Below are 27,097 nucleotides of genomic sequence, written 5' to 3' on the forward strand. Positions count from 1 at the left end.
TTTAGTATCTTATTCTGACAATGGAAAGTCTTAAAAAGCAGATCCCGACTACTAACAGGGCCTACACAATGCGATGGACGTTGGTGTGACGTATAACTGTTTACTGATAAAAACACAATGTCACACTGGTCTGTGTGGGATAAGAACAGGAAAGTTATCAAATTTCCCACTTTGACAAGAGCATGTCATGAGCTGCATAAAACCACACAGGCAGTAACTCGTTCCCCTCGCTACACCGAGAAAGCCCCCGATGACACCCACGCCTACACGGATCGAGGGAACTTTCAATTTCGTTCTGTGTACTCAGTGTCTCAACAGCTTGCTTGTTTGTGGTTTATCTCTCTCTCTCTCTCTCTTTCAAACACAAGTCAGTCGTGATCTTATCGTCTTTATTTTCACTTTTCAGCTGGCATTACTTGTGTGTGTGGAGATAATATGAGTCCAGACAAAAACAAGAGTTTAAAAAAAGTTTATGTTAAGAAGTATAGTAAAAGCATTTTTTCCCCCTTTTCATCCCCTTTGAAAACACAAACAAACCCTAGAGTCACAATGGCTAATGTCAGAATTATTTTCATACTGTTAATTTGCTGTGCTGGCTGTTATTTTCAAAATGACAGCGCTGTGTGCTTGGAAAGGCTGACAATCAAAGATATAATTTATCACCTTGCATTTAGATGATGTACTTAAAGTAAACATTTGAATGATCAACCATTAGGAAAAAAGCACACATCTCACGCCTTCAACATAAGACAGCAGGCACACACACACGCACACACACTTCATTTGAGGTTCTCCTGTTTGCGGTACTTCTTCTAGGGGACAAACAAGACACACAGGCGTAAGCAAAATATTTAGCCACTGCCTAGGAATTAATTTTGCTTTTCCTGTCGGTCCTTCACTGTGGCAACATATTAGAAATACAATAACACTAAAGGTAATGTTTAGCCTTGCAAATAAACAAACAAAAACACACACACACACACGCCCGCAGCGCTTCCTTCCTCTCCATTATGTGCATCTCATCTCTAAATTGAGATTCACATCATATTGATTGTCTTTGGCTGCATCCTCTTCTTACAGCATTAGGCTTCAGCCGCTCCCTGACAGAAAACGCAGCACATGGTCAATGGCATTTTATTTGAAGACACAAGGACACAGCTCCTTTGTCAAAGCGTAGACGGTCTGGCCAAGTTTGGCTCCAAAGCTTCTGCAGGGCCCACCGTTCCCAGACTACAAAACAAAACACAAACATCATCCACGGTCAACTACGGCACATTGGGCTGTGAGTTTTAAGAGAGACATGCAGGGGGACACGTGACTCACCCCTCAATGATGCTGTTGTTACACTGTAGTTCCCTCACCAACATCTCCATTTCCTCCTTCAGATGGTGCATCCTAGAAGAAGGGAAGAGAAGTTCTCAGCGCAACTGGGCAACCGTCTCCATCTTGTACACACACACGCAAACAGAGACACACACCTAGAGACCATCTGGTCCTTGATCTCTGGCTGTTGTCCCGTTTGCTCTGACTGCAGAGTGCAGAGAATTCTGTCCAGAGCCTGAGGGGGACAGACGAAACGTTGCATCGTCACATCACAGAGACGCTACACAACATCTTTATCAATGCAAGAAATACATTTGGTATGAGCTGCAGAGACCGTCGACACAGTGAAAGTGAGAGGTTGACCTTATTTAGGTGATGCTCACACATCTCCACGTCTGCAAACAAGCCGGTGGAGAAGGAGGAGAAGTCCTGCAGTCTGGTCTTCATCTCCAGTAAAACACTGGAAACACAGTGAGACACTTTAGTGAGTCCACGCTCGACATCTCTACAACGTGCCACCGGGATTTCATTCAGAGGGAAAAAAACAAAGTTGTTATCGCTAAAGTGAACAAACACTGAAGTTAGAAATCCGAAGGCTTACTCTTCAGTAGTTTCCACGAGAGGACGTGTTATGGAAGCTAAATAGCCCAGATTTAAAAATATACCAGTGCATTTAAAGCAATATCACAACCCGCGTTTTACCCCCAAACCATTCTTGAACGTAAACAAAAACCTTTTTAGTTCCTTAAAAGCTTTGTTTACCAAATATTCAACCTAACATTGAGACATGCATTGGGTAAGTAACATGTTTTAAAATGAGAGACTTTGTCCCTTTATTTACAAAACTACCACCTCATTATTAAAAACTTGAGAGCCTGCTCTGACCTGCTCCACTTCTTGGTTGTGGCCAAAAGCTCTTTGTATCTCAGCACGCAGTCCTCTCTGAAGAGAGATTTCACTCTCTTAATGTGGGACGACAGGTGGATTCTGGGATGGAAGAGTGACAAGCGGATTACAGGAGAGCTCAGAATAACGCTCTGCACAGGCTGCCTGCTGCGTGGACACACACTCACTTCTCAAATTTGTGGATTTGCTCGTCGTTATATGCCAACTCTGTGGTGTAAAGGAAAAAACAGGCATTGTCAATTTGACCCCTTACAAGAAGACTAGTTACAGTGTAATAATAAAAAAAGATACGTACTGCCAGTTTGTCTGTCTTTCCGATAATGCTGATGAATCGCCGTTATCCTCTGCTTCAGCATCTCCATCTTCTGACAGCTGTGTGGAAGGCAAAACGTCAGAGTTCAATAAACACCAAGCGCAGTAACCTCCCTGAGACTTAGGATCCGCGTGGGCCTGGAGTACCTCTGGTCATTGGCCAGCGCCTCTGCCAGCTTGGCCTGTTCTATCTGCATATGGTCCAGTCGGCTGTGGAACTCTTGGATTCCCGCGTTGTATATAGGCAAGTGCTCACGTACCTGCGACAGCGACGCCAAAAAAAAAAAATCACCAACCTGACACAAAGCAAATAGTACACATTCCGTCTATTCAATGTGTTTTATATGTCTTTTAGTGTTTTACATTTCACATTCTGGTGGGTTGGACTCATTGATGAAGAAATATAAAAATACACAAAAAAAGACCCATGACAAACTTTAGTTCCATCAGCCTCATTAGTCACGCTGTGAGAGTTCTTCCTCATGCTACTCACACGATGCAGCCTATTCCTGCTTTCAGTTGAGCCCTGGTTTTCTGCATCATAACGGGCTCTAAGACGACACAGCAGAGAAGGGAGGAAAAAAGGGGAGGTTGGGGATTGAATTACAACAATTAAAAGAAATGCGCCACACGCACAAGGAATGACCAAAACCTTTAGAAAGCAACGGACGCTTAATTTGCCTTACTGCCTTGTCCCGTAATGAGTGTCATTGTGTGCGAGATCCCTTTATCAAACTCAAAAAGTGTGTCGATGAACTCACAGTGTGTGAGTCCTTTGTTCCGTGATGAGGCAACACTGCAGTCTAATGGTGATCATGGCGATAGTGTGGACTGCTTTCTCACACTCCCCGCGAAACACCATCCTGAGGAGCCATCAGAGTGTGCGAGGGATAAAACCTGCAGCATTAGTACATAACCTCGAGGCTGCGTCTCCGCCCGCAGTAAAGCAAATACTCCTTATGTCAGCATTCGCCGTGTCTCACATGTAGCTGTAGTATCCCTGCAGCAGGAGGCCGCTGTGTGTGTGCAGCAACTGCACCATCCTCAGGTACTGGTGCACCACTCCCACTATAACCTACAGACGGCAGGGGGATAAGAGCAGATGATAAATTATGGACAAGATGAGGTTACATTTTCTTTAAATACAACCGGAACATTTCATATGGCTGTAAAAAGAAAATCAGCAGAACAGCACCTTGGAGAAGTTGTAGTCTGCCATAACATCGAACCGGGATGGGATGACTGGTGTTTCGGCTACAAAAGGAGCCAAAAACACAACCTCAGAAACACATGACTTATGGAAACGGTGCATGTATGCACACAATTGGGATGAATTCCACTTTTAAACTATCTTTAATTGAATTATCTTTTGTATATAGTTTCCCCATTAAACAGCTGGTTCCAAAGATATTTATGTGCCCTCTGAGGAAAATGTGATGCTGGTTCGCACTATCGTCCAAACTCCTTCATATCTTCCTCTGGGAATAGCAAAGACTTGACAGAAACATATCACGGGTGTATTTCTTTGAGCGTCTTACGTTCCCTCAGTGGAAAGCTGCCATTGGTTTCGGGCCCGTTGCTGAGCAGAATGAGGGGCCTGTCGTGTGACGTGTGTGGGAGGTTGGCCACCTTCATGTTGCCCTCCAGAGGGAGCTTGTGACCAAGGTATAGCAGGTGTTGCAGCTGGACTGCTATGCCGGTCTGAGAAGCCACCTCCTCTAAGAACATCAACACCCTGTGGGGGGGGGCAGAGAGAGGTTTTTTGGATGTTAGAGACTAAAATGTCAGGTCTGATTCTGCAACCTGAAGATCAGGGTTTATTCTCTACATTGTTATTCTGCACAAACGTACTGGCCCACCCAGAATGCCAAGCACAGAGGTAGTTTTAAAGCTGGGGTTGCATTGATTGACACATTTACATGGATCTACTTTTCTCATAAAGCCCCACCCAACATGGGCCATGACATAAAGTCACCAAAAAACGCAAAATAAAGTTAAAGTGCAACTGGCTTTGAAGTGTGTCACACCAGTCGCTAGAGATATAATCTTACTAATATGGAGAAAACCAATTCTTTCCACTCAGCTGCAGTCCAACCGTTAGACTGCTTCACTTGTGTTTGTTTAGGACGTGTGCGCACTGACGTGTTGTAGTGGTGTATGTAGACGCAGTGCGCCATGGCCTGTTGCAGAGAGAAGAGGTGAACTGGCTGCCGCTGCAGCACATCTGTGGTGGCTTTGAAAAACTGGTCGAAACCCCAACACCGCTCCTGGTCCGCCTCCAGGATGCCGGCTAGGATCGGAACCAAGTGCATCGCCAGACCCCTGCAGACAGAAGTGATAAGTTAGCCTCTCTTTTCGTTTATTTATTTCCTTACTCGTTAGTGCATGTTCTTTATCAGTTGACATACTGTGAGAGCTGGCAGCTGTGAGGTAGGTGGTAGCTCCACTCTATTGGCCCGCCCTCCACCCGCTGTATTCCAGCTATTGCCCCCATAGGCTTCTCTGTAGTTATTTTGTACCTACACAAAAAAAAAAAAAAAAGTCAGGCTGATGGGTGTTTGTGCTCCACCAGATACCTGACGAAACAACATGCAGACAAATCCATCGCTAAAGGGAATATATAAGCATTTGGCAGGTTAAAATGGTTGAGTGGTGTTATTATTGACACTGAAACTATTTACCGCTTTCATGGTGCAATGCTTCCCAAAGTGGAACTTGGCGGGTGGGTACGGAGCTTAAAGACAAGTCATTGCATTGATGCTTTGACTCACATGGTGGGCTTGTTCTTGCGCGGTCCTCCAAAAGGTGCAAAGGGGAGACTCCCAGTGGCAGCGTGGTAAAATGTCACACCGATACTCCACAGGTCCACACTCACTCCGTAGGATTTCTGATGAGGCTTACGCAGCACAGCACGTTCATACATGTCGGGGTGCTGAACACACACACACACACACACAGACGAAACATTTTGTGGTCATTATACCTCATTCAGTAACAGCAGCTAGGATAATCGTACAAACTTCTGTATTATAAAAAGTGACATGTGAAAGCGGTGTGCTTGGACAAAGTGGCCACCCAGTTTTCATAAAGGTTCCATGAATTTAAAGTGAACACAGACTAATGACGTGGGGAGGGAGATTGAGTGGATTCAATGTTCGGCTTCATTAAAAATAAATAAAAAAACACCAATCACATGCAGCACAGAGATTCAGATGGTGCTTTGTTTTCCAAAAGGCTATGGCAGTCTTCCCTGGAGAAAAAAAAACTGAACAGATAGATTACCAATGTGCAATAATCTAATAATAGTCCACCACGCTCCAGAGGCTGTAAAAGGATTTTCTGTTCCCAAAGTCACATTTTGTTGTTTTGTGAATGGAGCAGGCTGTTAGTTACATTAATATCACTGCTACTGCTTGGAATTCCACCATGGATTATGATCAGTAATTAATTTCTATTATTATTTCTGCTACCAATAGTGCAGCCACTTCTTTGGTTAGTCTCATCATCGTTGTTGTTTCATTCCTGTGGATCGATGTTTTTTTTAAATGTTGTTTATTCTGCACACATGACACTATTGCACTTCTGCACCTGTGGGAGAGATCCCTCGGCTTCAAGGGGGTCATTTTATCTTTTCATACTTGTATCAGTATGGTTCCAAACATCTGTAAGGTTCCCTTTTTACCAGCTTGTTCCTGCCCCGCTTTTTGAACACTTAAACAAATGGCAAATGGAAAACAAACGCGTTTGTGTGTTTTCACACGTACTCACGCCACACATGCAACTTCTCACGCTAAAAACAAACACACAGCACCGACGTTAAATGGTGCATCTAGTATAAGTATTTCCAAATCTCACTGTGGTTGCATGCTTTCTTAATGAAGTACTGGTACTAAAAATATTCAAAACCGTACTGTTTTCAACATAAAGGTACCGCGGTACCTTTCTAGTACCGGTACACTGTGCAACATTAAAGTGGGCATTTGTCTCCCCCTCATGGTGCTGATAAAACTGATTAAACATAAATGTGGGCTGTGAAAATGTAACCTCCACCAATGTTTCTTATTATTTATGTTCTCAAACCTTTAGTTAGCAGAATCCTTTAAGACCTACAAGTTATGTGTACACAGTATTTGTTGAAAAGTTAAGGAAAACTTTTCCTAGATTTCTTAATCCGACACATTCAGGCCCGCCAATTTCTGCCTGCAAAGTTTTTCACGAATGTTTAAGGACTATAGAATGCACTCAGGTATTTTCTAAAAGCCACCTAAACTCATCTTTGACTCTCGGATATAAGCAAACTTGTTTATTGTTTATTTCTGGGACTGCTATCTTACCAGATACTCTTCCGTTCCGTAGATAGACATAAACTTCTCATCATCTTCCAGCTCTCTCGCTGCTCCAAAGTCAGTCAGCTTATAAACAGACTTTCCGTCCTCCCCAACCTGCCGCATGATGTTGCCTGGCTTGATGTCCCTGTGTACCACGCCATTTTCTCGCAGGTGATTCATCCCCAGCACTGAAGATGGGAAAGGGAGGAATACTTCAGTTTAGGTATACAAAATGATTGGGGAATACCATATATACACATACATACACACACATACATATATACATACATACATACATACATACATACATACATACATACATACATACACCCACCAACACACTGCAAAACTATGAGGAATTCGGTTTCAGGTAAGCCAAAGGCATTCTCCAACTCCTCGAGCAGGTTGAGTAGACTTCCTCCTGAACAATACTCCATCACCAGCACGTTCTGTTTGGAGGGCAGCTGGAGACAGACAGGACGATATTAGGGGCTGTCCTGGTATATGGTACAAGAATATAATAAATCCTACTGCATCACATATACTACTACGATACATGCAAATCAAAAGACGCTGATCCCAACAGGACTAACATCATTACATGAGAGAAATATGCTTGGAAATTTGTGATGGGATTGATAAATTACAGCACTGCAGATTTAAGAATTAAGACACAGTGTCAATTACATCCCGGCACCACATGGCCGTATTTTCTTTTTGCTTTTTTTTGCGGTAGCCTCACCTCTTCCACAGCATACAGCCTGACAATATTGCTGTGTTTGAGCCTCCTCAGCATCTCAAACTCTCTCATCTGGACCTCATGGGGCCGGTTGTAGCTCCCAGAGTTAAACACCTTAACGGCTACCAGCTCACCCGACCTCTGCAGACACACACATCAGCATCACACATGCAAGAATGTCAAAAGCAGCGGCACTGCAGCCACATCTTTTTGCTAATCACACAATCTAGGTCACTTGTCAGCCGAAAGAGTAAGCCGGAAAACATCTGAGATGAGGGCACAAGTGATGTGAATGAGGTGCTCCGTGGTAAACTTCCCCTGTGAGCACAAGGCGTCATTTCAAGGTTGAAATATGGTTGAAATGAGGTCTGAACGTCTAAGACCTCACTTCAACGTCTTTCCGACCGGCCAAAAAGTGCGTGAAACATCAACGTGCTAGAAAAGGGTACATTTCTTGATAATGTGTCATGTTGTAACGTAAGGTTGAAAGAGAGACGATAATATCATTAAGATTATCATAACAATGAATGAACTGGTCGGCAAAATCTGGTCTACGCAAAGACGTCATTTCAACGCATTTAAGATTTTTCTTAAAACGTCATGACAATGGAAATACAGACTGTGTGTGGTTAACAATATGCTTTAAGGACAAGCACTTGTCAGTGTGCTGTGTTGATTAAAAATGCCCCCCATGGCGGCCACAGCACCTTGTTGCGTGCCTTGTAGACATTGGCAGTGGCCCCTTGTCCGAGGAGGTCTTGCAGGGACCACAGGTAGTTGGCCGTGCTGCCCGTCATGCTGGAGCAGGAGACCGGGGGAGCGACGCAGGGACACGGCGCCCTGTTTAGTGCAGGGAGATGGAAGAAGGAGGAAATTCACAAATTAGTTCACGTAGCGTTAATTGGGGCAGTGTGGCATTAACGTGTGGGGATACACGTTGACGTTAACTTTTATTTAACTTTGGCTCACGCCGGTTTCCAATTTAAACCAACGACCAGCTCGTCGCCCGCACTTCGATGACACCATCCGACAGGAGCTAATTCCGTTAGCAACCACATATGCTAACGTTCATGTCAGCCAGTACATTTAGCTACTCGGTGATTCAGTTTAACGAACTAAGGTAGAACGGGGTCAGGTTGCCTTACGTGGACCGCCCCAATAAAACCTGGAAGTCAAATCGGTACCAACCACAACAAACAGGCTCCGGGACAGAGGGTCCGCCTCCACCGGACCGGACCGGACCACCCGGCTTCCAAACAAGCTCCCGCTGCTTTCCTCCGTGAAATGTGGCGTTTAAAAGTAACCGTCGGTGGTGTAAGTTACGGGAGCTTCGCGCTGAAGCCGCTGGTTTGCACGCCTACGCGTGGAACTTCTTCCGCGGTGAGGCGCGTGTCTGAAGCCGCCGGAGAGGATCAAAAACACGCCATCTCATCTCCTACATGGATCCAAATAATTCCCCAGCGAGCAGGAAAGATTCGATGAATGATTTAGGAAGTGTCGACGTCACACGGGCTGCACTCGTTAATCTTTAAAAGGTGGCGGAAATACAGTAAATTGAAGAGTTGACAGTTTCAACTTCCGTCCAAAGCAGGACCCCCCCCACCCCAATGTGCTCATGTATTTTCAAAAGCAAAACCAACAGTCACGAGAGTTTCACCAAGATACCTTTGGGAGCACCATATGTGACGTGTGACACTTCTCTGTTTGCACGTTAATGTGTTTAAAAGGGAACCTCTAGTTCAACTTTCTACTGCTCAGCAGACGCTTAGATTTTAGTGCACGTGTATGCTGACATTTACGGTATTAAAGATGACAGAAGTATCAGTGTACATGAGATTAAAAAAAAGATTATTTCTCAATGTGTGAATGGCAATAAACTTTTCTTATACCCGAGTACATGTGTTAAGGTCCCATCTGACTCAGAGATTTCTCTGATTGTTCTGTAAAAATATTTAAAATGTGTAATGGAAGATTAAAAGATGTCCTGAACACATGCATCAATCATAATTTGGACTTATTGAGAAAATTATTTTCATTGCCATTCAAACATTCAGAAATGGTCTTTTTAACATTGCAAAAATAGGACTTCTACTTTGGATAGTTCTCTAAATTTGTAGAGTAAAAATATTTTATACAGGAGTAGTCAGAGTGGTCTTTAACACATTTAGATTGGTCTTTGTCTGGAACTATTGAGAAATATGTTTTTATTGCAGTTCAAATATAGAGAAATGGTGTTTTTGAAGTTGCAAAAAGAGGGCTTTAACATTGGAGAAATCTCCATCTGTACTGTAAAAATACTTCATATTCAGCATCCTAGTAGTCAGAAATGTCCTCAACACATTAGAAAGAATTCAAGACTCTATATAGCAAGCAATGTTTATTAAAAAAAGATCTACTACAAGAACTACACATGGAATTATATAAGGCCTATTTGATTAGACTACTATTGCTATTACTGTACAATATTGTACCAAAAAAGAGTGTACCTCTGTAATGTACAACATTGTATATACAAAGTACATCTGAACACAGGATTCTCCAATAATACAGAGACAACTATAAATAGATTTGACATTACAGTCTTTTTTTTTTTTTTTTAGTTCTGCCGTCTTCAAATGGACACAAAATGCATATTTAACAATATTCCAATCGGACAAACCGTCCCCACACAGTTAGTCCACACGCAAGCCAAGTTGTTCAAGTGCACAATGATTGATTTGAGATCGAATTAGGGACAAACACATCAACCAGCCACATGCACGTCTGTGTGTGTTTGTTTATGGCGGTAAATTACACCCCCTTAACTACACACACACACACACACACACACACACACACACACAGTCACAGTCCCTCCAGTTGTCATGAGGTAAGAGCGACACAAATACACCAGGTAACACAAGAACAGTATACAAATACACTTTTACAGGTATAATTCATAACCTGGTAGAGAGCATACAGGAATGCAGTATGTGCTGTATTACTGGGAGAACAGGGGTGTGAGCTAGTGGGGAATATGAAGACGCCTCAGTACAAATAGTTCAGTATGGTTTGTGAAATACAAACCACCCCGAATGCCATGTGTCCACTTTTGCAAAAGGATTCACATATTACATAATTCCTCATCAGATCTAATTTATCTAAAGTACAATTCTGCAAAAAACAATGTAAGCCCTTAGATATGGGTTTCCTCCTTCTGTTTAGACTGCCGTTGTTGCAGTTACAGCAGTGGCTGAGGATGACTTCTTATCATGTATGTACTTGAAGGCTTTTTGTCAGATTGCATGTACACACAGTGCATATTTATTCAGCACTAAGGCCGCTGGTACTCCTGTGTCTCTCCAGACAGTTGCTGTTGGGTGGCATCCCTTTCTGGTGGGTGGACACTGCAAAGGGGCGCTGGGCGGGGGTGCATACATACCAGTGTTTCCACTAGGTTTACAGCTTTTGGGGGTGGGGGAACACTATCTGTCTGTTGGTGGGAGTGTGCTACATCCACGCATGCTCCCACACAGGCGCGCACACACCCAGACGGCTACACGTTACAGATTCTGAGCATTAATCAACAACTGGTACGTAACAACAAAGCATTTTTTGCTTAAGAACGCATTGGATGAGGTGGTTGGTTGCTTCTATTAAAAAAAAAAAAAAAACACACGCACACTTAAGAGGATTCTCAGCTCCATGCTTTCCAGTTATCAATGTGATTATTAAACATACGTACACACCGTTAGAATAATACAACCCTTTTACTGTTAAGTGTGAAGTTCATATTTAAAGGAGCAAGCTGTAACTCTGTTCCAAGTTGCGTCGGGTGCTGCAGAATTATAAACTGATGCATTCAGCAAGCTGGCCGTGGTGGCCGCTGTCCGTGGCCCCAGCATGCGAGGAAAACCTGAAAGGCGTTTAGCTGCCACAAAACACCAACACGCACACACTTTGAGAGAATGCGTGTGTGTGCAGTCTAACATTACCTATAAAATTGCTGGGTTTCAGTTGTCCCCCCACACACACACATGTTAGAGCTACAGGAGAGAAGCAGCATAATGCCTCAAACTAAGATTTGTATCATCCGTATTGCTATATGTGTATTTAAAAATGACCGTTGGGGAACGCTGGTCCCGCTATGCCCCCGTTGCGGTACTAATAAAGAACAGAAAAAAATAAAAATGAAATCATCAACATATCAAACCCTTGAGGAAGAGATCAAATAAAGCTCTCGATCACACGACTTCCACTGATATTTGGCCCAGTTTTCTTTCCGCTGATCAGTCACAAATGTCAACCTTATCTCCAGTCTTGAACTTTTGCAGCAGCAAGTCAGTGTGTTTAATATCTTTGCAGAGAGAGAGCTTAGCTTTTCACAGTCTGTTCTCAGGAATAAAACACTCCCTTCTTTTCCGTTAAACATGGGTCATTAAAAAGAAACAAAACTCGGTCATTTCTACTATACAAAATCAAACAGTGCTTTTTGTTCCTCACGTAGATCTCTGTGTAAAGGCAAGTAACACTCCTTCACACCCACTCAAACACAATTTCAGACATCACAAACTAGTGTATGTACGTTTTAGGTCTGCAGGTGTCCAGCCTGAGTCCTGTTCCCTTGTAAAAAAAAAAAAAAAAAAAGGACATAAAATCCAGTGATGCCTGGGATCTCTGCGGTGGCAAAAGACAAAGAAGTGGCATTGAGGGGTGTTCACCAACCTACGCCCTCTGATAGTTTAACTGCAGTAAGGCAGAGCTGCCAGCAGAGGGCAGGAAAACACTCTAAAAGGGAACATGGAGCCTTAGGCCGGACAACAAGAGGTGAATGCTACACATGGGTAGTGGGGTTAGGTCTTGTGTGAAACAAAGCGAGTGCTTTCTGCACCTGGTGGGAGAGCTGTAAGAATCAAAAGGCTCTGCAAGTTATCAGCATCGCAGGTCAGATTGAGGAGGTCTAAGCCGGGCAGGATTTGTCAGTAGACTGGGGCGGAGGTGGAGGAGGAGGGGTGTGAGGGAGGGAGTGAGTGTGGCCGGCGAGTGGAGGAGGAGGTGTCGGGGGCACAGTGGAGGTCGGGGAACCCATGGCTGGACTTCCGCCGCCGCCGCCACTCTTTGGGAACACCACCGGCTTGGGCCTCGTCGCTGGGGGGCGGAGCTCTCTAAAGGAAGGTACAGACGAGGAGAGGGAGGAAGAGGAGAGAGAGGGGGAGGTGGCAGACGGCAGGGGGCTCCGCGGCCGGCTCTTGACCGGGCGGAAGGAGGAGGGCACGTCGCTGGCGGAGGAGGCGCTGCGCTGAAGTGGGTGGCTGTGGGAGGAGCCACCATCGCTGTCCCTTAACAGACGGGAGTGCAGCGGGCTGGAGGGCTCCGAGGCTCCTCCTCCTCCTCCTCCTCCTCCGCCGCAACCGCCACCCAGACCTTTCAGCTGCTCCAGTGTGTCCAGGACCACGTCGGGGGTGTGGGTGTGCTTGGAGGTGCTCTGTCTTTCAAACTTACTCAGCTCGATCGCAGCTTCGATGTCCTGCGACGCCAGAGGCAGAGACAAAGCCAAGCATTACTTTGTGGACACACACACACAAAGCACTTCAGATGGGGGGGGGGGTGGAAGGGATTGTACCGGGTCGTACCTGAGAGCTGTGCTCCACTTGGGCTATGACCTCGGGGTCGAGGGGTCTGTGGTTGCTGAAGCTCTTGGAGCGGCCCGCTGAGGTCGTCTTGCGCAGCTGTGGACTCTCCACCTGAACATCCACAATGCCCTGGATTAAATGCTGGCTGAAGATGAGGCCAAACAGTCCATTCACCACATTGACCGGTCAAAGGTGAGAAGGCCCCTGTACCTTGGTCTTGAGAGAAGAGTGGCGGGTGACAGAGTTGAGGATGCTGTGAGCGCTGACGGGTCGTTTGTCTCCAGTTTCTTTTACCAGAGCCCCACCGACGGGAAGAGAAGCGGTCCTAACCCCCCCTCCTCCCCCCCCACTGGCTCCTGGAGTCGTACCGTCGCTCTCTGAGCCACGGAACGCTCTTCGGATGCTCCCGGACTCTGGACGTTTCCTCAACCTGAATAACACACATGTTTCAGTTAAATTTAACCTATTTACTGAGTTTTTGTGGTTTCAGGACTAAAAAGTTTGAAAACAACAACAAAAAAGAAAACTTGAATCATAAAAAAAGAATAAATCATCTATTTATTGTTAATGGTTATGATTCCTTACTTCTTTTTTTTATATACATTATTTTACAACTCATGTCACACCAACTGAAGCTGCAAATGAAAAGCTATGCGATGGTGTAAATAGCCCCAGACGCACTTGTTGAGGTTGGCCAGGTAGATGTCCGCCACATGAGCTCCAGTAGGAGAAGCAGCGCTGCCTCTAGTGGACACTCTCTCCTCCAGCAGGTCCCTGCTGTCCACATCGGCCTTTGGACTTCCCCGGCCCCCATCGCACCTGAAACAAACAACCAAGCGCTGGTTTATTTAGGAGAGACGCAGCCGACACATTCGCTGGTACCTGTGAAGCTGATTAGCAACGACAGCTGACGGAGTCACATCCGAACAGGTCACAGTGATGTAACCACGGGAGGATGAAAGCCGTTGAAGTAAATTACTGTGCTGAACTAGTACACAAAGCCACAACGAAAAGGACAGAAACTTAAAGGGAAAATCCAGTATTTGTCATCTTATTATATACATATTCTTGTCTAGTAGGAATTCTGATCTCTATAACCTTTTGAGTTTTGGAAAATGTGGTCTCTAACTAGAACTGCTACACCAACCTGTCTTAGTTTACTTTTGTGCAGTCAAGAGAAAGTATTCCCCTCTAAATTCCCGGAGCCAGTGACATACGTTGTGGTCAATGAACAACCAGTTAACCAGGAAGTTGATGACAGCAGTTCTGTATGACAGCAGATCAACTTCCTTAATATGGGGATTTCCAGTGGACTACTTTGTGGGTTTCCCTTTGATCGGAGTAAAGAACTAGTGTAGTTGTACATGGCTCTTTCCACATTTCCACAAAGTAAAATGTAATAATAATAGTAATACTTCTAAATATCAAAAGACAGCAACACATCTTACGCTTCTTGGATCGTGATGTACTGGTGGGGCACCAGTCCATCCACCCCGTTATGTCGTCCCTCCCACCAGTCGTCGGAAGCTCGCTGGTACAGCGTCAGAGATGCGCCCTTCTTGAACGACAGCTCCCGATTCGTTCGGCCGGAGAAGTCGAACCGGGCGATGGCTTCGAACGGGTCGGACTCTGAAACAGCCAAGGAGCCTGAGGTTCAGAGGGACGGGGGGGGGGACGGGGGGGGGGGGGGGGCGACACAGGAAGTGGACGGAGGAGCAAGAGGCAGCGACGAAGGAGGGAGAGAGAGAGAGAGGTGGAAGAGAAAGGGAGGCCGGATTAGTGCGTAGCAGGTTAGTATCGCTGTGTTTGGTGACTGCACGAATGTTTGACCTGCTGAGCAGCAACAAAGCAGCGTGATAAACAAGTTACTGGGAGAAAAATGTGGGCTGGGTTAAACCATTAGAGGAACTGTTGAGAAAAGTAAGGTGAGATTTCATAAACTCGTGGCAAGAGAAGACTGACTTCTTTGAGTACAGTATGAAAAATACATTTATTCAAGTGTGTGTGTGTGTGTGTGTTTTATGCACCATCTTCGCTGTTGCGGGTGACACAAGCGGTGTCCGGCGCAGGCTCCTCCACAATGGGGGGCTCACAGTGTGGACTGTCACTGAAGTGGACACACAGAGACACGCACAGAGGTTAGAGACTGACCACGTGTTGATGACTCACATCCTGACCTCACGCTCACACTGAATGGACCAGGGCAGTACTTCTAACCGAAGACGGATGGCGCAGGAAGTGGGGACGGGGCCCTCTAGCTTTATACCCTCGCTCCAGTTTGGCACCGCGGTCGATATGATCCTATTGCGAGAGATGTGTCTCTTCGGCATTAGCTGTATTGATTGCATCGTTTTATCTCACAGGGAGGGGCCCCTCTCTTCACACATGTTTCTACAGTCATCTACAACGGACAGAAACCAAAGCCTGGCCCTAGAGGGCGCCTTTTGCATTTTGACGCAACCCTGAGGACCACCATAGTTCTCCCCTCTTGGAAAGGGAGAGGTTAATGGAGGGGCATTCAGGTGGATGCAATCTACAACCTTACCACTAAATGCACCCCCCCCCCCCTCTAATCCTGTTGCCCTGCTGCTTTTAAAGCTGCCAATTGAAGTTATAATGAAACTGACACCGGTGCGATAATATCTTACGGCCTACACATTGTACACAGGCGACGGAGAGCTGCTCGTCCAGCGTAACCAACAGTCCAAACAACTCCAATGACTCATAACAACTGGGGCCGAGGCACGGTACACGACAAATTGCCCCTTGTGTGCGTTCTGGTAAGTGAGTGTGTTTGCCTGCATGCTGTGCTCTCCCAGGCCGCACTTTAAACTCCTGTGTGATGGATGGAAAGCTGATCCTCATGCCCCCCCCCCCCCCCCTCCCCTGGCCCGGAGCAGGGCAGACCAGCTGACCCCCCCACCCCCCCTGCCCCGTTTTTCTTGCCCCCTAATCATCTCCAAGCCCCCCTCTAGTTACATCACAATTGGAAAACACAACCCCGACTCTCCTGCTAGCCTCAGCAATTGCTCACCAGAAGTCATCTCCAGCTCCAGGGATGATGTAGATGGGGCCCTGCAGCTCGTGCAGCTTGGGGAAGATGGTGTCATGGTGGATGATGATGGTTTTAATGAGCTCGTTGACGTGGGCCTGGCAGGAGACCTGGTCGTTGCCCTCGGGGACAGACATCAGGGTGGGGCCGAAACAGATGGCCAGGTTGTATGGGTCCATCATGTTGTCGTCGCTGTACTGGGACAGGCTGCGCGGGGGGGTGCGCGGGGGGGAAAAGCAGAGTCGTTTTTAGAGACCTTTGCCGCATCAACACGTCATTTGAACAAAGCCGACTATGCCCACAAGCACCCGGGACCCGTCTTTCACAGACTTCCTGCGAGCATCCCGGCGCGCGTCGGACCGCACAAGGTCCAACGGTAAACACTCCCCAAAGCCTGCGTCAATACATCACCTGGGTCGCTCACTGTGGCGAGGATCCGATGATGATGATGGAGAATAAGTAGCACTGAGCCGACTGTAAATCACTTCAGGAAAAGAAGAAGCTCCACCGTGTTTGCCCAGGAGTCTCACATTTCACGTCCCCCCACATCCCTTTTCTTTTTCTCTTTCGCTTCCTTGACCGAAATGCTGTGTAAGCTCAGGCCTGTATTGTGTATCTCCAGGTTGTGTGTGTGTGTGTGTCTTAAATCAATCATGTATCGGGTAACAGCATATATTAAACCGATACAGTAGCAAACAATGAACACATTTGAAAAGCACCGATAGCTAAGAGTGTGTTTATGGCCTTTACTCAAGAGTCTGCGCTTCTGGGGGTTGTGAGCACATTAAGAAAGTGTTGTGCAATAACGGGCTTCACAAATAAACTTAAAATGGAAACAGGGAAGGGGAGGAATGAGGAGGCAGAAATGGACTTTGCACATTGGACTTTCATTACGGTCGAGACTTGACTTCCCACAAAAGGTTATAGGATGTTTAGTTTCGGTGAGAGAAGCCAAACAAAAGGTCTCTAAACCTCAATCTGGTGTTTATGAAACTATGGAGTTTGTATAGGGAATTGTTAGCGGATCACACTGGCCTTCATTTTATAGACTAATTATTAGTTACTAAGCCAACTATATATTGAACACAGTAAAACCCTTGTGACAAGCACCACTCGTTGTATATTGACTTTTGGTTTGAGGCCTACAGTTCAAAAGAGGCCAAATGTTTGGTTGTTGTGGCAGACAACCAAACAAACAAAAAAGTAGATTATTGCATTAAGGCAATGTTCTTCAAAAGTTCAAATTAAATAAATTCCACACGTCGCACAGAGCCAGAAGCATTTTGCTGCAGGCTGAATACTGTATTCATGTCATAAGGTGTCATGAAGAACACTTCAACTATTACTCTAATCTTACAGCCACAATCTAAAGCCCGGCTCCTAAACCTGTTCACACAATGCCAAAATGGGTCTCAAGATACCGACCTCAACGTCAATCAAATATCCATCAATGTTCCAAAACATCTTCCAGTAAACAAAGGTCTACTCACAGAAAAAAATTAAATGGGTTTTGATCAAAATCCTTAGCTTAGGTTAGAGTCAGAGTTTAGAGTAATTTGGATGTAAAATATCCCAGAAAGTAGCTTTATCTTTTCACCCATGCAACAACCTCAATGCTTGTATGTCTCCCATTGGCTAACTTGCACTGATACTCACTGGTTGAGGAAGCCGAACAGGTATCTCATAATGATGAGTGTTTTGCTCAGCAGAGACTGCAGAACTTTCTTAATGTGCACTGCTCGATCCTGCAGGCTTTCCATGGCTGGAAAACAAAAGAAAAGTCACTACTTATAGGAAATGACTCACACAATCCAGCACATGAATACAAACTCACACAAAGCTCCACTAAAGGACGAGAGACTTACAAACACAGGATATGAGGTCATGGAAGACTTCCTTTGGGAAGAGGGCGTGGTCCAGTCCTCTAAAGTAGAGCTTCAGGACGCCAGCAATGGAGTCCATGTCGTGGTCATTCTGGTCCCCTGCCAGCGGGTCCTCGCCTACACACGGACAGGAAGACAAAGAGAAGATGGTGGTACAAAAAAAGATAATAAAGCACTGGACGAACTCCAACTTAATCCAAAATGCTGCAGTTTCCTCCTAGATGACAGCCTTACCTCGCTCAAAGGCATTCTTGATGTCATTGACTTCCACCTGAGAGCCAGACACCCTGAAGATGCCCTCATGCTGCAGACCTACAGAAACATGAACACAAACTGGTTATTTAAATCTAATCCTTTTTTTCTTCTTCGTATTTCAAGATTTCATTGTTTGCTGCAGTTTTGCATTTCCAGTTCCAAGCCGAGAAAGTTCCCAGATTCATTTTGATCAAGAACCAATCAGACTTGGCCTCACAATGCAACCAATCGGTGCACAGGGAAAGCTGCTGCTGAACCTATCACTTCACCGGAGAATTCCACTCACCATGGCGACTGATGAAGCGGATGCAGCTCTCGACCATCAGAGGAATGGCCTCACCAGACTCCTGAAACAGGGGAAGGGGAATTACTCCAGATAAAGCAACACGAGACAGGAGGCCAGTGCGGAAAAATTGCACATCTTGTCGGGAGGATTTCCGCAACACATGTCTGCACGCGCACACGCACCGGTGCACACACATTTGACATATGCCGGGGGAGGGGGTGGGCAGGGTACTCAGCTGTTGCTAGGAGACTGCGCTTTTTCCTTTTCCCTTTGTTTGTTTGGGGTTTAGAGAAATCTCTGGGAGGTAACGCCGAGGAAGGTATTCTGGCTGATTTATTAGCCCATCGTGATGTGAATCTCATCGGGATCTTACTATCTCAAACCTTACCATCTTTTAAAACAATAGAATGATTTTCCTTTTGCAAAGTGAGAGCCGGTGGCCTAAAACACAAGCTACCCCACGAGGGGGAGCCACAAACACGAGATCAATCAAAGGAGCGGCTACCGATTGCACGACACTGCTCCAGCAGGCTAAAGGGATTCAACCGGGGATACACATGGAAATATTTGAGTCTTGGCTTATGTTCATTTTGAGTGTGGTGAATACAAAAGTGCATTTCACCCGTAGGTGACCGAGAACACGTGGCTCGTTCAAATCAGGGCCACGGCGGCTCCAGCTGAGAAGCCGACGGACACTGAGAACCAAAGATACACACTTCTGACAGATAATCACCTGCTTCCGCACCGCAGAGTTTCTCCGTCCACTACACAGAGGGAGAGAGAGAGAGAGAGAGAGAGGGAAACGGCACTCTGTCATTATGTCCTGAAAGAAAGTCTATTCATACTCTCAAACTCTGGTAACGCTTTATATGCATGCACTGACACATTTGCACATGTGTTGAAAATATCTATAAACAGTGACGGGGAAAATAATACCCCTGGCTGCCAAGAAATCAAGCCTAAACACTGCTATGGTACATGCAAGTGTGTGTGTGTGTGCGTGCGTGCATATTTCCTTCCTTCACCACACCTACCTGGCAAGGCAACAGTCAGTCTTCTGACCTAAAGGGGAGAGAAACAGGAAGAGGGGGAGGGGAGGGCAAGAGATATAGACAGTTATAGCAAAAGCAGGACACATGAGGAAATCGCTTCAGATGGACTGAAACTAACTTCCTACTTCAGCTCCTGCAAGTGTGCACACGCACTTTTTAGCAGACATTTTCCTGCAAGCTTGTGGAAACGTAGACACATTTGGCCCTAAGAAACCCCCCTCCACACACACACACACAGCTGCATCAACATATGGTCACTGTCACCTCCACTCACTCACTCAATCACTCACTCACAGATATATAGCTTGGGATTATCAAATAAATAACCCCTCCCCCCCCATGAAACCACTCATGTATTCGATCCGCCCCCTATTCCTCCTCAGGGCACCAGGCCTTCCCCAGTAGGACGCACAGGGGACACGAGGACGATGTTTAAAAAGTATGAAGGACGCTATGACGGGCCCACTCACTCTCTCCCATGGTCTTGTCAATAAGGTCATGCTTGGCCTCCAGCTTGGTGATGAGGTTCCTGCCTTCCAGAAACTCTTTCAGCTTCTACAACACACACAAGGCACAGGGGGGGGGGGGTGTCACACAATGTGTGCAAATTATGCTCAAGTATCCAGACAAATCCTTGATGACCACAACCAGTGCCGACCGTGAAGTAAAACTGCTCCGTCTCCTGCTGATTGGCCCGTCGTTTGGCCAGGCTGGGCTTACTGAGATAGGATTCACTGAAAGTGGACTTGACCGACTCCATGCTGTTGCTGTGGTGGAAGCACTCAGAGACGTCGTAGTCCTCCACCGTCACCATTTCTTGGATGTTGGCTATAGTGGCCTCCATGGTTTTCTTCACCTGAGTGTCAGTGAAGAAGAAAACACAATGAGCAAAATGCTGAGATTAACAAACAATGCTGAGAGGGGTTGAAAGAGAAGAATTTGTGTCAGATGTCCCCACCTCCTCGTTCTCAATCTTGAGTGTGGCGAGGCGGGACTGCAGCTGCTGACACCTCTGGAGCAGCTCGCTTTCCAGCGGCTGCTGTGCACACACCACTCCCATCTGAGAAGGACAGAACCCAGCGAGACCGTTAACAGGGACCTTCAACGCGCCGTATGGATCCCTGTCGAGCATCACCGCCTAATAAGGACGAGGCTCTGTACCGTGTCTCCCATGTGAGACTGGAAGTCAAAGCGAGCAGGGGGGCAGAAGACGTTGTTGTAGGTCTCCATCAGTTTCTGTTTGTCCCCGTTGGCCTCCAGACTCTCCGCGGCTCCCTCCAGCGTCTCCAGGCCCGAGTGCTTCGACATCTCTACGTTCTGCTCTGCAGATAGGTAGGTCCTCAGGGCGCGGTGCAGGCTAGCATGGTAACCTAGGTCACAGCACTGATACACACACACACAGAATAAAAGTACATCAACACACATGTGCTGGGAGGCAAAGAGACAAAGGGGGGGGGGGGGGGGGAAGCCGGTCTACGGAGCACTGAGGCTAATGTGAAGAGACTGACCGAGGGGCCTCCACCGGCTGGAGCATACGGACAGAGGGATACACCCCCCCCCCCCCCCCCACACACACACACACACACACCCCCACACACACTCTGTCGACACGTGTTAGCTCCTCTCACAGAGTAATATGGTGTGTTTATACTCACGTCAATGATGTCGGAAAGGTCGTGGATGTAATATTTGAAGACACAGCTGTTAGTGGCCTCGAGAGCTAGCAGGTACTCATTCCTGGCCTTGATGGCCTTCAGCTTGTTCTCTGTGTACTTTGCTTGTCTCTGACAAAAGAAAGAAAGAGAAAGAGAGATAGACCAAAAGAGAGGTTGTAAAGGAGAGAATGAATGAAAACAGGAAAAGGAGAAGGGTAAAACAAATTGAGGGGGGTGGGGGGGGGAAGTAATACTTGGTGATGGAGTGAAAGCCCTCCGTATAGATTACAGAGAATAAGAAGTGGTGAACCATGTTGCCGTGACAGCCCGAGCTGTAGTGGACACGGTGAGCAATAAGCCAGTCCGGCACTGATAAATCATTCATGAGACACACATTTTAAGGTCTGCGTGACAACCGGCGGAGTGCTCTGAAGCAGCTTTCCTCCCTGTACCCCCCCCCCTCGCCCCCTCTCCCCCCTCCCCCGCTCACTTTCTCCTTCATCTTCTCAATTTTCTTGACGCTGGAGCGCCGGACGGGCTTCTCGTCGGTCTTGATGCTGGCCAAGGTGTCGGGGGAGCGCGGCGTCTGCCGGTCGTCCTGCCGACCGGAGCGTCCCATCTGCTTCTCCTCCTGCTTCTCCGCCTCTTTCAGCTTGGACTCTGCGTTCATGCTGTCCGTGTTGTACATGTGGTACGTCTTCATCACCTGGGGACAAGGGCAAACGCACGCCTGAGCTTCACCCACCATGTCTCTTACCATAGCGGGGTTAACCCCACTGATGCTCGACATACAAAGAAAAACACGACATGCAGGCGGAAATTATGTTTTTATTTGTAACCGGCCTCTGGTGAATCACACGGCCAGCTCCTTCTCCTCTTCCTCGCCGCTGTCCTCGGAACATGGCGGTAAGGGTTTGACGTGAAAAGTCACATGTCGCATGAAGCGTGTGCAGGGTCAGCCTTATTCCAGTGGCCGCCGCCACAGCCGCCGTTACACCGCTCCAACCCTCCCACAAGGCTGCAGGCCGATCCGCAGCAGTCCGTGTATGAGTATGCACGTGCGCGTCACTCAAACCCAGATCTATTTCGAATTCTTACGATATCTATAATTACAGCCTAAGACCTGCTGTTATTGGCCGAGCTGAGCGGCTAAGCCGTTGTGCTGCGGCAGGAAACTGCCCACACACACGCACGCTCCTATTGCCTCAGTCCCTTTGGAAAAACCATGGACATTTGTAACCAGACGCAGAGTGAGGAGAGCAAATGTTGTTGTCATGTTGTAGGGATGTCCACGGCAGCAGGACTACAGCGTGAACCTGGGATCATTCTGCAAGAAAGGTCTACAGCTATTGTCTCTGTCGAGCCTGATGTTTGCTTGGCTTCATCCCTTGTGGATCATGAATGTTCTATACAACATGTCGGCGCCATTCCGTTAAGATGAATGCTTTGTGATTTTTGAGTGAAGTTGTGGTTGTGATTTTTGAGACCAAAGTGGAGTGGAGAGCTCGAAAAATACCTTTCCCATGAGCCAAGCCACGTTCCGTGATTGCAATGTCGGTGTGTTTTCTTACCGTGTAAAGTTCATTAAGAACTTTCATCAGGTCTTCTTGCAGCTGTACGCCAACCTCTTTGCTCTGAAGGGACATAAAAGACGGATTAATGTGGTTCGGCGCCATTACTTGCAGCTTCTATTGTCCGTCCATTTACCTTGTCTCTATGCCAACTAATGACCTTCATACCCGCGCGGTCATGAGGGCAACCAACTGCCCCAACATCAATCAAGACCGAGATTATCTGGCAATGCGATGCGGAGGGGTCACAAGTCCAGATCAATGTGCAAGGCAGTAATGGACTGTGGAAGTGAATGGATGTGGACTTTAAGGTGGGAGATAAATATCTTTATATGCTGGCGGGGAGACACAGACGGAGTGGGCAAGAGAGCCAATGGTTTAACAAAAAGAAACAAAAGAGGGAAGACAAGGAGACTGGGACTAAGAAAGCCACTGCCCTTCTCCAGACAGGACGGCCGAGAGCCAAAAGTGACCGATGACATCATGGCAACCCACAGATTTAAAAGACTCCATACACATGTACACAAATACGCAACTGTTTGCACTGCTCCTCCTAAACCTTTGAAAGGACACCATTTAGACCTGGTTGGAACAATGAGGCAGAGAGAGGCCTGGACAAGCTCCAAGAGGAGCCCTATGTGTGCACAGAGTCACACACAAACACCACTGACTTTAAAAAGCAAGCCAACAGACTGTCAAACGAAAAAGAAAAGTCTAGTTTGCCTTCTAGTTGGAGGAAGGCCCAAGACAGAGATGCAGTGGGGACGCCACGGTGGACCAGTAACAAAGCTGGAAGGTGTACGGATGGATAGATGGGAGAGAACATGTGGACAAGCTGACGGAGAGAATTGGAAGGGTTGTGCAGAAAAGGTGGACAGGAGAATTACAGAGAGCAGAAAGGTCAGGCAGCGAGGGGGGGGGAGGGGGGGGCAGCAGGCAAAAGATTGAAGGCAGCGCAGCAGACGGAGGAGGTAACAGGATAACTGAGGTGGTTCCGCCCCCCCCGCTCTTTAAAGTGCTGTGGGAGGCTCATATTAGGTGACAACAAGCCTGACAACAGCCAATCAAAGAGCCATCCCCCATGGCCAGGCCCTCCTATCTATCAGCTATGCATGTTGACCTTTGGACTTCTCGTCTTGCCTTTGACCCCCCCCCCCCCCCCCCGTCTGCCTCGGCAGGAAAAAAACGGAAACTAGCATGCTTCAATGTCCCTCGATGTTGTTTTTGTACTAATTAACACAGTACGACTCATTAGTGCGTCCACACTTTCAGTGAGGAGCTCATAAACACTCTGAACTGAGCCGAATGTGATGACTGCTACGAAACCAGTCGTGATGATGATGTTCTTGACGAGGTGTGTTATAATTGACACTTATTATCCACCCTTGACTAGCCTTCCCAGTTTACTCGGTGCGTACGTGCACACGCAGTAAATGAGCCAAACAGGATGGGAAGAACAAGCAGCACATTAAAAACACAAATCAATGTTGGAATGTCAGCAGCTGCATGAAAAGGTGCCGTGGAGGACGTGCTCCTCTCCGTCCACGTGGGCCTGAAGCCCCACCCTACAGCTGCAAAGAGCAGTTCCCAAGGGACATACATAGGTAGGGACAGAGAATCATTGCTTCATCGTTGCATGTGTGCTGCCTGGAGGTGCAGGACTCTCTACAAGGTCACAGTAAGCTCTGATCTCCAGAGAAAGGACTTCATCCTCTCCTCTCTTGTCCTCTCCTGTCGTCCCCTCTTTCCGTCCCAAGTCCCTCTTTTGGCTCTCTCTGTTTTGTTTTCTAAATGTCTCCTTTCTCACCATCACCAGGCATGTCTCCTTGTCTCCTGACTAGAGGTTCAGCTGACTCGCTGCCAGTCACCAAGTCCGCCAACACAGGAAGCGTATGCGGTTCAGAGACACATGAGCGACGCACAGACATGACGCGTAGAGAGCTTATTGGGCCCGAGTGGGTTTGAGTGTGTGCGTTACCTTCTTGAAGAGGCGCCCTGAGTCCTCGCTGATCTGAGCGAAGCGGGGGATGATGTTGTTGAGGTAGAGGTCAGACAGTGTGGCGTGGTCCCGGCTCTCCCTCTTCACCTGAAGCAGCAACAGGTTCCAGCAGTTCACGGGGGATAAAATGCTGTGCTCCTTCCTGCAGACACACAGAATGCAGACATTCAAGGACCTCTAAAGCACCTTTTGGGAGAGATGACTAGCATTAAGTCTCTTTACCTGAACTCAATCCAGCGCTAACGCTAGACTAAAGATAATTCTAACATGAACCGTACATCAAACTGGACACACACACACGCACACACACACAGACAAGTGAGCCAAAAGGGGATTCAGCCAGGGTTCAAAACCCAGCGGGAAGAGTCAAGACTCCCCCAAAAGCACAGCTGTCGCAGAGATGAATAAAAAGAGAGAGAGATGTGAAAGAACACAAAAGGAGAGAGACTTAGAAGACTGTAATGGTTTCACAAAGACTCTTAATTGCTCAGTACTGTTTCATTGTCCTGCTTCAAGTACACATTAAGCCATTACACAAATGCAAGGCTATCAATATACTGCTCACAACGACAATACAACTCTGTTTAAAGTGTCTGCACACAGTGTGTGCGTGTGTGTGTGTGTGTGAGTGTGTGTGTGTGTGCAGTATGTGTTATGGATGATCCACGGATGATCTATTGGGTAAAATGGATTATGAGTGAGTGTAAGTGGATGAAAGAAGGTCTTTGTGCCGTTAAGAGAAGCTTTAACTGGATAGAAACCGCCAAGTGCTGCAAGGCATTTACATCACACACACAGAAAACGCACGCACACACAGACAGATGGGGGGGGGGGGGCAGAAATGTAGAGCAATGACCCAAAGCATCCACAAGGTCAGACAGACAGAGAAAGTCTTTCACTGAGGGGTATGTAGTGGGGGTAGTGTCAGGGGGAGGGCTGTGTGTGGTTGCATGCATGCGTGTGTATGTGTGTGTGTGTGTGTGTGTTTTTGTGTGCGTGGGGGGGGGGAAGTTGGGACAGATGAGATGAGTCATAGACAATGATGTGGTATGTTGGTACTCGCTGTCACTGGTCAGATGACCAACTAAGAGCAATAACACCCCCCCCCCCCCCCCCCCCCACACACACACACACACACACAAGAAAGCCCTAACAATGTGTAGTATGCTAAACTTGAGCAAAGCTCATGTGGACACACGCTTATTTGCTTCATTTCCTGCTAAAAACCTCACACAACTTCATTCTCCACCAAAAGGCGACACGCAGTTCCTCCGCTAACTTCTCCATCAACCCGCCCTCAGGCCACCAGAGATCGCCATGGCGATCGTAATGCAGCGCGGGGTTGACATATCAACACCGAACCCTCCGTGACCCTGAACTAGCGGCAGGTAAACAAACTGAAATGTCACCCGGCCCTCCGAAGGTCACATGATGCACGCTGGGAACGGAGCCGCTCCTCAGGTCTGGGAGGGGGAAATGCTAAATGGTCATTTACGTTCAGGATCAAGGTCCTCAGCATTAAACAGGGCATTGGTGCGGGTCGTTTTGTACACGGGTGCAACATGAAAGGGTTGAATGCTCCGAGGGAACGGCAGGAGAGGTCCTGCAGATCAACTTTGAAGTTTAGTACCGACTGGATTGGATATCAAGAGATTTTATCGAGCTCGATTCTAACGACTATTTGCTTTATAGATTATGGTTCTTTATCCCTGGCTCCAATTCCTAATTAAATAGTTTAAAAAATGAATAAATAAACTGTTTCTTGATGAGGACGGGGGTATTAAGACTTTTTTAAGAAAATAGGTGAGACAAACTTGCCAAACTCAAGATAAAAGCTTACCCTTTCATACTTGAGTTGGAAATAGTAGCATGAGCTAATAATTATTAATAACTAAGTTGGACACGTACTCTTGCCACAAAACTCCGATTTACAGTCCATGTGTGGTCATTACGACCATGTGATCTTCCATGTGACATCAGCCCCAATCAGAGCACAAACCCCACATGGAAATAATATGTAGGTGCAACCAGCAAGTATATCACCAGTAAAGCTGTCCTAATACTTAGAATCTTTGAATCTTGAGTGTGCAACTTGTGAGGGCTTCTCTGTGTGACCAATCAACC

At 46.9% G+C, this 27,097-nt stretch overlaps 2 protein-coding genes across 5 annotated transcripts in view; both read right to left on the reverse strand.

The window, feature by feature from the left end:
- Positions 1-388: 388 nt before the first annotated feature.
- ikbke (inhibitor of nuclear factor kappa B kinase subunit epsilon) lies at positions 389-9,171 on the reverse strand. The gene is made up of 21 exons (XM_037490810.2): positions 8,797-9,171; positions 8,316-8,448; positions 7,612-7,749; positions 7,204-7,333; positions 6,876-7,057; positions 5,313-5,473; positions 4,950-5,060; positions 4,684-4,863; positions 4,080-4,276; positions 3,737-3,795; positions 3,525-3,616; positions 3,303-3,404; positions 3,035-3,092; positions 2,689-2,801; positions 2,525-2,601; positions 2,397-2,436; positions 2,209-2,310; positions 1,687-1,783; positions 1,479-1,558; positions 1,324-1,395; positions 389-1,230 (listed from the first exon to the last, which is right to left on the reverse strand). The coding sequence occupies exons 2-21, from the start codon at positions 8,403-8,405 to the stop codon at positions 1,167-1,169; spliced, it is 2,145 nt and encodes a 714-aa protein (XP_037346707.2). The 5' UTR covers positions 8,406-8,448; positions 8,797-9,171; the 3' UTR covers positions 389-1,166.
- A 795-nt stretch (positions 9,172-9,966) lies between these two features.
- srgap2 (SLIT-ROBO Rho GTPase activating protein 2) overlaps positions 9,967-27,097 on the reverse strand; it is a 44,498-nt gene continuing 27,367 nt past the window's right edge. For 2 of the 4 annotated variants that reach the window (XM_037490804.2, XM_037490807.2), the window contains exons 3-23: positions 24,953-25,115; positions 22,975-23,037; positions 21,894-22,109; positions 21,404-21,532; positions 20,910-21,131; positions 20,707-20,808; positions 20,407-20,604; positions 20,219-20,303; positions 19,731-19,758; positions 19,430-19,460; positions 18,697-18,757; positions 18,390-18,467; positions 18,138-18,272; positions 17,929-18,034; positions 16,255-16,479; positions 15,248-15,327; positions 14,669-14,867; positions 13,902-14,039; positions 13,431-13,650; positions 13,221-13,331; positions 9,967-13,114 (exon numbers count right to left, since the gene is read on the reverse strand). In XM_037490804.2, coding sequence (XP_037346701.2) covers positions 12,548-13,114; positions 13,221-13,331; positions 13,431-13,650; positions 13,902-14,039; positions 14,669-14,867; positions 15,248-15,327; positions 16,255-16,479; positions 17,929-18,034; positions 18,138-18,272; positions 18,390-18,467; positions 18,697-18,757; positions 19,430-19,460; positions 19,731-19,758; positions 20,219-20,303; positions 20,407-20,604; positions 20,707-20,808; positions 20,910-21,131; positions 21,404-21,532; positions 21,894-22,109; positions 22,975-23,037; positions 24,953-25,115 — 3,157 coding nt within the window. In that variant the 3' untranslated portion in view covers positions 9,967-12,547. Of the gene's footprint in view, positions 13,115-13,220; positions 13,332-13,430; positions 13,651-13,901; positions 14,040-14,668; positions 14,868-14,902; positions 15,129-15,247; positions 15,328-16,254; positions 16,480-17,928; positions 18,035-18,137; positions 18,273-18,389; positions 18,468-18,696; positions 18,758-19,429; positions 19,461-19,730; positions 19,759-20,218; positions 20,304-20,406; positions 20,605-20,706; positions 20,809-20,909; positions 21,132-21,403; positions 21,533-21,893; positions 22,110-22,974; positions 23,038-24,952; positions 25,116-27,097 lie in introns of those variants that run through there. The other 2 variants (XM_037490805.2, XM_037490809.2) reach the window with 2 other exon arrangements.

This window comes from Pungitius pungitius, chromosome 8 (assembly GCF_949316345.1).
Source record: "Pungitius pungitius chromosome 8, fPunPun2.1, whole genome shotgun sequence".
NCBI classification, from domain to species: Eukaryota; Metazoa; Chordata; class Actinopteri; order Perciformes; family Gasterosteidae; genus Pungitius; species Pungitius pungitius.

Bases quoted from the DNA above. Each gene is read 5' to 3' on its own strand.
- ikbke (XM_037490810.2), bottom strand. From the start codon at position 8,405: ATGACGGGCAGCACGGCCAACTACCTGTGGTCCCTGCAAGACCTCCTC. The intron at 3,617-3,736 runs GTGCTGTTCTGC...TGCCGTCTGTAG, and splicing joins CAGACTACAACTTCTCCAAG to GTTATAGTGGGAGTGGTGCA. The intron at 2,437-2,524 runs GTACGTATCTTT...TTTACACCACAG, and splicing joins GAAAGACAGACAAACTGGCA to AGTTGGCATATAACGACGAG.